General features: G+C 50.8%; 1 protein-coding gene across 2 annotated transcripts in view; it reads left to right on the top strand.

Annotated features, from left to right (window-relative positions):
* LOC308575068 (unconventional myosin-Ie-like) overlaps positions 1–4586 on the top strand; it is a 56125-nt gene extending 51539 nt beyond the window's left edge. For both annotated transcript variants that reach the window (XM_081173498.1, XM_081173499.1), the window contains exons 26-28: positions 1609–1801; positions 2947–3128; positions 3995–4586. In XM_081173498.1, the coding sequence (XP_081029624.1) occupies positions 1609–1801; positions 2947–3128; positions 3995–4071 (452 nt within the window). In that variant the 3' untranslated portion in view covers positions 4072–4586. The remainder of the gene's footprint in view (positions 1–1608; positions 1802–2946; positions 3129–3994) is intronic.
* The last annotated feature ends 4556 nt before the right edge of the window (positions 4587–9142 follow it).

The raw sequence follows: 9142 nt of genomic DNA on the forward strand, positions 1-9142 counted from the left end.
AAAATGTTTTTCTTGAGGGGGGGGGTGTGTCTTGTCTAAGATGGGGGGGGGCGTAGAGGCAGGATTGGAGGAATCCCATTCTGCCCCCCATGGGCATCCAAGAACATGCGAAGCTACCGGCGATAGGGGGTTAGGCTGGATGTCCTTTTAAGATCCCATTCTCTATCCTTGCACAAGGTTCATCCTGCCCTGTATTGTCTCCTCTTCCAGGGATCAGGCCAGGTGGGGAGGGGGATTCTCCCAGAGTCCCACTTGTGGCGTCTTCCCAGCCTTGGCGTGCTGGGTGGCCTGGGTTCGAATTCAGACATCTCCAGATTTTAAAAAGCCCAGGTTAGGAGAGCTGCCTGGATCCCAGAAGGGTTTGTCTCTTCCTGACAACCTCAGGAGAAGACACCTTTATTGCAGGTCAAGTTAGGACAGCCCGGGTCAACCTGCCGCTCCCTCCAGATTGGATTAAACGACGGCTTGCATCCTCGTCTCTGACCATTGGTCCTGTTTGGGGAAGGCTGTGTTACAGGGGATGGTTTGGCTGTTTGCTATGAGGATGTTCCACAGCAGATACTCAAGAATTCAGGAAGACGGGGAACAAACTCAACTCCTAACACCCAAAATATTTGGGGTGGAGGGGGGGTTAAAAAGGCGCAACCCAGCTAGATAGACGGGGTATAAATAATACAATACAGTGGTACCTCGGGTTACATACACTTCAGGTTACAAACACTTCAGGTTACAGACTCCGCTAACCCAGAAATCGTACCTCAGGTTAAGAACTTTGCTTCAGGATGAGAACAGAAATCGTGTTCCGGCGGTGCGGCAGCAGCAGGAGGCCCCATTAGCTAAAGTGGTGCTTCAGGTTAAGAACAGTTTCAGGTTAAGAACGGACCTCCGGTACGAATTAAGTACAGTGGTGCCCCGCAAGATGAACGCCTCGTGAGACGAAAAACTCGCAAAACGAAAGGTTTTTTCATTTTCGAGTTGCTTCGCAAGACGAATTTCCCTATGGGCTTGCTTCGCAAAACGAAGCTTGCCCCGCAAGCTCCGGGGATAGCGGGAAGCGCAGCGCGTCTTCCCCGCTGTCCCCGGACCTCTTTTGAAGCAAGGGGCGGCGGGGAGAAGCGATCTTCCCCGCCGCCCCTTGCTTCAAAAGAGGGGACAGAGGGGCGCTTCCCCTCTGTCCCCGGACGGTCTCCATAGGAACGCATTGATTGATTTTCAATGCATTCCTATGGGAAACCGTGCTTCGCAAGACGAAAAACTCGCAAGAAGAAAAAACTTGCGGAACGAATTAATTTCGTCTTGCGAGGCACCACTGTACTTAATTCGAGGTACCACTGTAATAATAGTAATTAATGTGGTCAGGAACTGTGAATAAGAATCTACCCAAGTCGCTGAGAACTTTGATCTGTTTTCAGTAGCTGTAACTTTCTGCATGTTTTAAAGCATCGTTGTACATCATTATTGATTTTATTGTTTTGCGAACCACTTTGATGCTTGTTTACAATCAAGCGGTGCGTGGATTTTATGAAATAACCAACTAAACGGCGACCCACGTTCCCCTCGCAAAGGGTCGGGTGTTGACTCTCTCTTATCCATCCCCCCCCCCGGCAGGGTCAAAGTGGGGCAACCGTGGGGGTGGCAATGTGGGGACCAGGCCCCCCTTCCAGCAGCGCCTTTCGATGACCAGGCAGGTCAGCATGGAGCAGCCCAGTTTGCCCCGCCAGGGGGCCAGCCCCAGAGCGAAAGCCCTGCCGACTCAACTGAACCTGGATTTCATGAACGTCCCGGACCAAGGCGTGGCTGGGTGAGCGAGCCGAGTAGACGGTCGTTGGACGTCGCACTTCCCTGATGCTAGACTGAGACTTTGCTTCTCTCTTTCTCTCGCACTCTGGATTACAGAACTAAATCTTGCCTTCCTTCTCTGATTTTCATGCTCATTGCCTCCGACTCCTTTGAGCTTTGCCCAAACCATTTGATTGACAGTTTTAAGGTGACCAGTAGGCTGCAAAAAAACACCACCACCCCAAAACCAGAAAAACATATTGCCTTACAACTCAGGTCTTTGGCAAGATCAGCAGTTAGCCACTTTGGCGTGTATCTCAGGTCTTTTCTGTGTGTTTCCTTACTCTCTGGGCCGTGAAAGGAGCCAGCTTGTGGGGACGCGGGTGGCGCTGTGGGTTAAACCACAGAGCCTAGGACTTGCCGATCAGAAGGTCGGCGGTTTGAATCCCCACGACGGGGTGAGCGCCTGTTACTCGGTCCCTGCTCCTGCCCACCTAGCAGTTCGAAAGCACGTCAAAGTGCAAGGTACTGCTCTGGCGGGAAGGTAAACGGCGTTTCCGTGCGCTGCTCTGGTTTGCCAGAAGCGGCTTAGTCCTGCTGGCCCCATGACCCGGAAGCTGTACGCAGGCTCCCTCGGCCAGTAAAGCGAGATGAGCGCCGCAACCCCAGAGTCGGCCACGACTGGACCTAATGGTCAGGGGTCCCTTTACCTTTTAACTTGCATATTTCATTGTTTTAAGGACTCTCGTTTAGGCCAGGAAACCTGCAGCTGTCCCATAATGGTCACTCACCGTTGGCCATGCTCGCTGATGGGTCTGAAGGGGGTTGGACTAGATGGGGCCTGATCCAGATTGCCAGGCTGCTCTTAGGTCCTTCTGGAACCTCCAGGTCCAAAGGCAGTCTATCGAGATTCCTAAGTTCCAAAGGGCATTTGGCCACTGTGAGGACAAGATGGTGGCCTGATCCGGAAGGCTCTTAATTTCTCAGGAGTTGTCATGCAGACCCGTCTGGAGGGCCAAAGGCTCTCCCCGCACTCCAAGAGCTTTGGAGAGGGCCTTCCTTTCTGGCCGATGTTGGGATGTGGCGGATCATTCCAGCAGAATTAGGTGGGAAAGGAGGAGAGCTTCCGTTTGCTCCAGTCCCGACGCTGACCTCTCTTTTCTCCAGCCTCCAGAGGCGCCTGTCCAAGGAAGCAAAGCCCATCCCAGGAGGAGGCCGGGCCAAGCCAAAGCCCAAACCGAAACCTCAGCCTTGCCTCCCCCAGTGCAGGGCCCTGTACGCCTACGACGCCCAAGACACAGACGAGCTCAGCTTCAACGCCAACGAGTTCATTGAAATAATCAAGGAAGGTAAGCTTTTGGGGGTCTTTTCTTGGCGAGGTGCGCGTGTTGAATGGACCCGTTTCCCTGCCCAACCTTGAGTTCAGCGGCTGTTGTCCATGATAGCTACAGGAGCCTCTAGGTTCAGGGGCAGTCTAGCTCAGAGTCACATCCAGAAATGAGATGGCAGATGAGACGGACCCATTATGGCCTGCTCTAGCGAAACCACTCCTGTAATTTTTAAATAAGGTCTACCCATTTTTCTTAGACATCTGGAGGGCACATTAGCCAGCCCTGGCTTATTTATTTATTTCAACGATTTGTATGCCACTTAAATGCCGGGATTTGGTTAGATGACCCTTTGGGTTCCTACATTTCTACGAATTACAGGTGTTGTACAATAAACTTAATAAATAAGAGAGAAAATCAGAAATGGCTTTAAATGCCTGCTGGAAATTTTTTTAAGGTGGCTTTTAAAAGACAGTGGGGGCTGTCTAATCTCAGACAGACGGTCCACAAAATGTGGCTTCCACAGGAATGAATGCCTGGTGCCTGGCTGTATCTATCAATTGTAGATGATGACTGCCTACAGTTTCTGTCATCCCTGCCCCTGTGTTAAGTGGAGGTGATGGGAGCTATGGCCCAAAAACACCTGGAGCTCCCCATGTTCGTAATCTCCGTCGTAAGCTCTCGGAGGCAGGTGGAACCTCGATGTGCAGGGGCAGTCTAGCTGAGCACCAGTGGCAGGTGGGAGTGCGAATGTTCTGCTTCTGGTGTCCTCTGATCTGCTGGCTCCTTCTGGGAAATTTGGGAGCTGTATGGGACTGACTTCTGGTGTGATCCAGCAGAGCTCTCCCGATATCTGAGCTCCTGACTCTTATTCCGCCTGTTTGCAGACCATTCCGGCTGGTGGCAGGGCCGCATCCGTGGCAAAGAAGGTTTGTTCCCGTGGAACTACGTGGAGAAAATCTGAGGCGGGCAGACGACTCTCAGCGTTCTCTTCCTAGACTGCCCCCCTCCGCCAGCTGCTGTGGACTTTGCAGGCTAGAGAAGGAACTTTGGCCAGCAAAAAGAGCTGCTTCGTGGCTTCGGAGACACCTGCCTTTCTCTGTTCCATTGCACAAGGACAAGGGGTGTGTGTGTGTTTATTTTTTATATATATAAATGGCTGCCTTTGAAAGCCATGACAATGCCAGCATGGCTGAACTTTGAAATCAAGAACAGGGTGGGAAAGCACAGGCCTCCTTTTTTACCCCTCCAGTGGAAGGCGTTTTGTCCATGAAAACGGGCAGGTTTTTGTTTTTAAGCTTCCAAGCAAGAAAGCCTGTTGTCGCAGGGTGAGCAGTTTGCATTCTGCGTATGCACCATGACCGTACGGGAGTCACAGGAGCTCCCTGCAGAATCCTGCTGAGGCCAAGCAAGCGCTGGCATTTAAGCAGGAGCAGGACCACAGAACCTGCGTGCGAAATAAATTATGTGCATCAGGAACCCTTTTCTGTAAATGGGTTTTATTTGATGAAAATGTGGGTCGCTGTATCCTGCCTAATTTCTCAGCAAAGGCCCTGCCCTACCCCCCTGCAGTGCAGTCCCCACACATTTCCCAAACGGGGGCGGGGGGGAGTGTGTGGAATGGGGGGGGGGAATTTCATTGCTTCTACTTTGGGAACCAGAGCAGGTAATCTGGGATTACAAATTCCAAGAAGCTTTGGAGGATAAATTGCGAAAGCTTCTTGGAAAGACACGTTGCCAAAGGGTTCCTGCACCTTTTAACAGCCGAGGAAGGAATTTTCAGCAGGTGTGGCGTGAAGCGGGGACTGCACAGGCAGGAATTACCTGTTCTAAAAGTGCAGGAATGCCGTCATGTTTTTGTTCCCATCTGGCTACCTTCGAAGGATCTTAGAATTGGGAGTTGCAAGGTCTGGAATGGCTTTGTGGTTGCAGTTTGCAGTGCTCAAAGTTGTAGAGAAAGGAAGTCTATGAGTTACATTTATTCGTTTATCTACAGTGTTTCCCAACCACTGTTCCGTGGCACACTAGTGTGCCGCGAGATGTTGCCTGGTGTGCCGCGGGAAAAATTAAAAAATTTGAAAGATAGCTTCATATCCGGAGAGTTTTAATTTTAATTTTCCTTCTCCCACTTAATGGCCCACGCTCGCCAGAGCAGCTTGCAGTCCTCGGTAACCACGGCGACCCGAGGGAGGGGAGGGAACAGGGAAGTCGAGGGCGGCGGCGAGCCGCGATGACGTCAGTGGGCCGCGCCGCCTCGCCCTGGCACGGTGTGAGAGCTCCGGCTAGTGGCGCGAGCTTCGGAATAAGTGGGATCCGCGTGCGTGAGACCGAGATCGCGGGTAAGGAGCTCAGCCCTGGGCAGGAGGAAGCGGGGCCGCGCGTGCGGGCCACATCCCCACAGAGAGCGAGCCTCCCCCGGCCCACCACTCCGGGCAGGTCCACTCGCATGAGGGGGCGGCGATGGCGACGGCCGGCAGCTTGCCTGCAATGCCATCCCTCGAGCAGGCGAGGAACCCGGAGGCTACCAGATGCGAGTCCTCTTTCCCACCCTGCTCGGGAGTCCAGAGCACTTGGTCGCATTCAGGATCTAGAGTGGGGAAGCGGGGCTTGTGTCTGGGCTGGACACATTGGGCTGCCTGTGCCGCTCGACCTGCGGGGAGAAATCAGGGTGGGAGTCACGACCGTGAGGCAGGGCTGCCAAGTGTGGCAGAAGAGGACACGGCCGTCGCACCTGTCCTTAGGTAGGAGCTTCTTCCGTGTCGACCTGCTGCCCTAAAGTCTTGGCTTTTTTCTTGGCTTTTTGGCGGTTGGCACAGAAGGAAGGCAAGGGGGAGGGGGGAAAATTGAAACTTACACTTTCGTGCGTCCCTCCCGGCGTGACGCTGCGCGCTGATGTCACGGGGCTGTAATGGTGGTGTGCCTCGAGATTTTTTTCATGAAACAAGTGTGCCTTTGCCCAAAAAAGGTTGGGAAACACTGATCTACATTAATGTTTGCTCTCTTTGGCCAAAATGGCTCCCGGGGCAGCTTACGTATGATCCATAAAAGCAAGGCAGCTATGCCTGAGGGGGTCTACCTGGGACTTCTGTTTTCAGAGGCTGTGTGTGGAGGATCCTGGTGTGTGTGTGTGTGTCTGCAGTTGCCCTCCTGATGGGCACATGACGGGGGTTTCTCTAGCCACTGTGGCAAACAGGGAAGTGCACTTGATGGAGGTTTGATCTGATCCAGAAAGACTCCTTAAGTGGAAAAAGAAGGGGGGGGGTGCATACTGGGAGCAAATACCTTCACTAGGACCATCACTGGGTCACCCCAAATTCACCATCAGATCACATAGCATGTCCATGGCTGCAGCCTGCACCAAAAAAAAAATCACGCATCCACTGTTGCGTGGGGCCGCAATGGCACAAAAATGTGGTTACAAAGCACGGATCCACATGAATTCTCAGGATTTTTGCATTGGGCTACCCCAAACTCACCGTCAAACCACATGTCTGTGGTCACAGCATGAACCACAAAAATCATACATCCACTGTTTTGTTCAGAATATTTCTTTTCGTGTTTTCCTCCTCTAAAAACTAGGTGTGTCTTATGGTCAGGTGCATCTTATAGAGCAAAAAATACAGTAATCGCAGACAGGACAAAATCATGGATTGGAGGAAGCAAGGGGGTCCCTCTTGAGATATTTTGCCCACTAAGACGTCTCTTGGCTCTGTTTTTCCCTTGTTGGAAAATAAAGCCATTAGTTTGAGTGAGCCTTAAATAATAAAAAACTTCCTACCCCAGACAGGAGGACACACTCAGAGGCGACAGGCCCACTAATGGTGCCGCACGTTGAAAGCCCTCCGCAAAGCCCGCTTGGCTGCCACACGGACGTTCTCAGTGAGCCAGGTTTAGCTCCAAATTACACGTTTCCTTTTTGAGACTTCCTTCGACGTCAGGACGGGGTTTATTACTCAGCCGAAGCCACAAAAGATGAGCTGAGTTGGTTCACAGAGGGAAGCAGGTGGTGAGGAGGTATCGTTTTTCAGTCCTGGCCCGTTCGCAGCCGCCCTGGGATGGCGAAGGAGTGTATTGCCTCTGAACCGCCACTTCCAGATTTGCAAATTTTATTGCTTGCAAATTTTTGCTGAGACGTGGGGACTTTAACGAAAGCTCTTTTGCAAAACTGTAGCTGGCACCACAGCCTCATGGAAAGCAATGACAGGATATTTCTTTCTTGCCCCCACTCCCTCTGTGGAAGGAAAGGAGCAAAGGTAAAATCAAAGCACCAGGGATTAATTTCAATTAAGACCAGGCCTGGAGAGGGGTTAAACCACTAGAAGTTTTTAATTGCATTATCAGTACAGTGAAAGGAGTTAACCTGAGAGACTTTTTCAGTGACCAAATTTTTTTTTAATGTAGCATAATATTCAGTTCACAGTCGTGACCCCCCCTGAACCTCCCATGACCCTCCGTAGTTTTTCACCTGCTAGAAAACAAATATACAGAATTCAGTCTCTTCTTTTTTGTTTTTTGTTTTTTAAAAAGCCCACAAGATATACCTAAAGGCACTGAAGTGCGTGCAAGGTAAGAAAAGAAAAGAAAGGGGGGGTTAGGTTTGGAAGTCAATCTTCAATAATTACAAAGCAATCGATTCTCTTCCGTAGCCCCTAAAACGGTAAGAAAGTTCTATGAAACATCATATACACTTTCAGCTATTTTTTTTTTAAAAAATCTTTTTTCTTTAAATTAAAAGGGGAGGGGGCAAGATGAGTTAAGTAGGTGTTTAACAGAGACAAGAAGTTGCCTAGAATAAATGAACACATTTTACTTAGGAGGAGGAGGAGGAGTGGGACAGGGGGAGAACCATCAGGGGCTTCTGGTGAATAGTTAGGAAGCTGAGTTCGTCATACAAGATTCATGGGAAGGAACTAAGCAGTACTGATCTTCCTCCTCATCATCACCCTCAATTCTGCTCTGGCAAAACAGCTCGTTTCCAAAAAGCATCCCCACATAAAGGTAGACTGGATATGATTATTTTTTAAAAGACATTATGAGGACTGCAATCACATAGCTGATGTTACAGAAGTTCTGTAGGGGAAAAAAATGTGACTTTATTGTCTGGCTCCCTCTCCAGCCCTTATGTTGTATCTTCACTGCATTTCCCAAGCTGGACTTGAGGAGGAGACAAATAAGACAGAACAGAATCCCATGTCCCTTCTGGGGTGGAAACCCCACCTCTCAAATCTGCACCCAGCAGGACTGTGCAAAGTACCACTGAACATCTGGGGCTTTGAGCGTGCAGCTGCTGCCCCACAGACAACCCACACCCTCTTACTCACTTCGCTAACCACTCAGCCCCTCTTGCTTGGCATGTTTACAAGGAAGTAGGATCCCATATGGGTGCAGGAGGACTGACTGACATGCAGATTCAGGAGTGGGGTTGAGACCCATTGCGGAAGGTTGCCAAAACCAGTTCTAGTGCTAAGGGAGAAAAAGGCATTAAAAGCAGGTGTTGGCAGAGAGGGCGAGGGGAGCATTCGAACTCAGATCCGTAGGTCACAGCAGCAGAGTGCTCTGCTCATCCTGCCCACAGAATCTACAACTCCACTGCCAAAGGAGGAGGAGGAGGATATGGGGAGAACCAGATGGAGCCCAGTTCTATGAAGAGCCATCTTTCCTTCTCAAGCAAGTGTGAACACAGTAATAAAAAGCATCCATTTCTCTGGCCTACGCTCTTGCCTGTGATGTGTTACGGTTGGGATTTAAAAAGTTAAAACAGTCTAAAGATTGGAAACGTAACTTTCAGCCACCCTACCCTTCTTCTTCTTCTCTGGCTCAGGGATGGGAAGCTGGTGGCCCTCCAGATATTTAGCTATGCAGCTTACTGTCTGAATAGCCCGATGGCCAAAAGGCGACAGAGGCCTAAGGCAGGCAGATGTTGGGAACTACAAGTCCCATCAGCCCCCAGCCATCTGGAGGGTGCAAGGTTGGCAAAGGTTTTAGAGCTGTGTTTCCCCAAGTGTGGTACCTGCGCCCCAACAGGGGTATGTGAA

This window comes from Podarcis bocagei (genome assembly GCF_964188305.1).
Source record: "Podarcis bocagei genome assembly, chromosome: 16".
Lineage (NCBI taxonomy): Eukaryota > Metazoa > Chordata > Lepidosauria > Squamata > Lacertidae > Podarcis > Podarcis bocagei.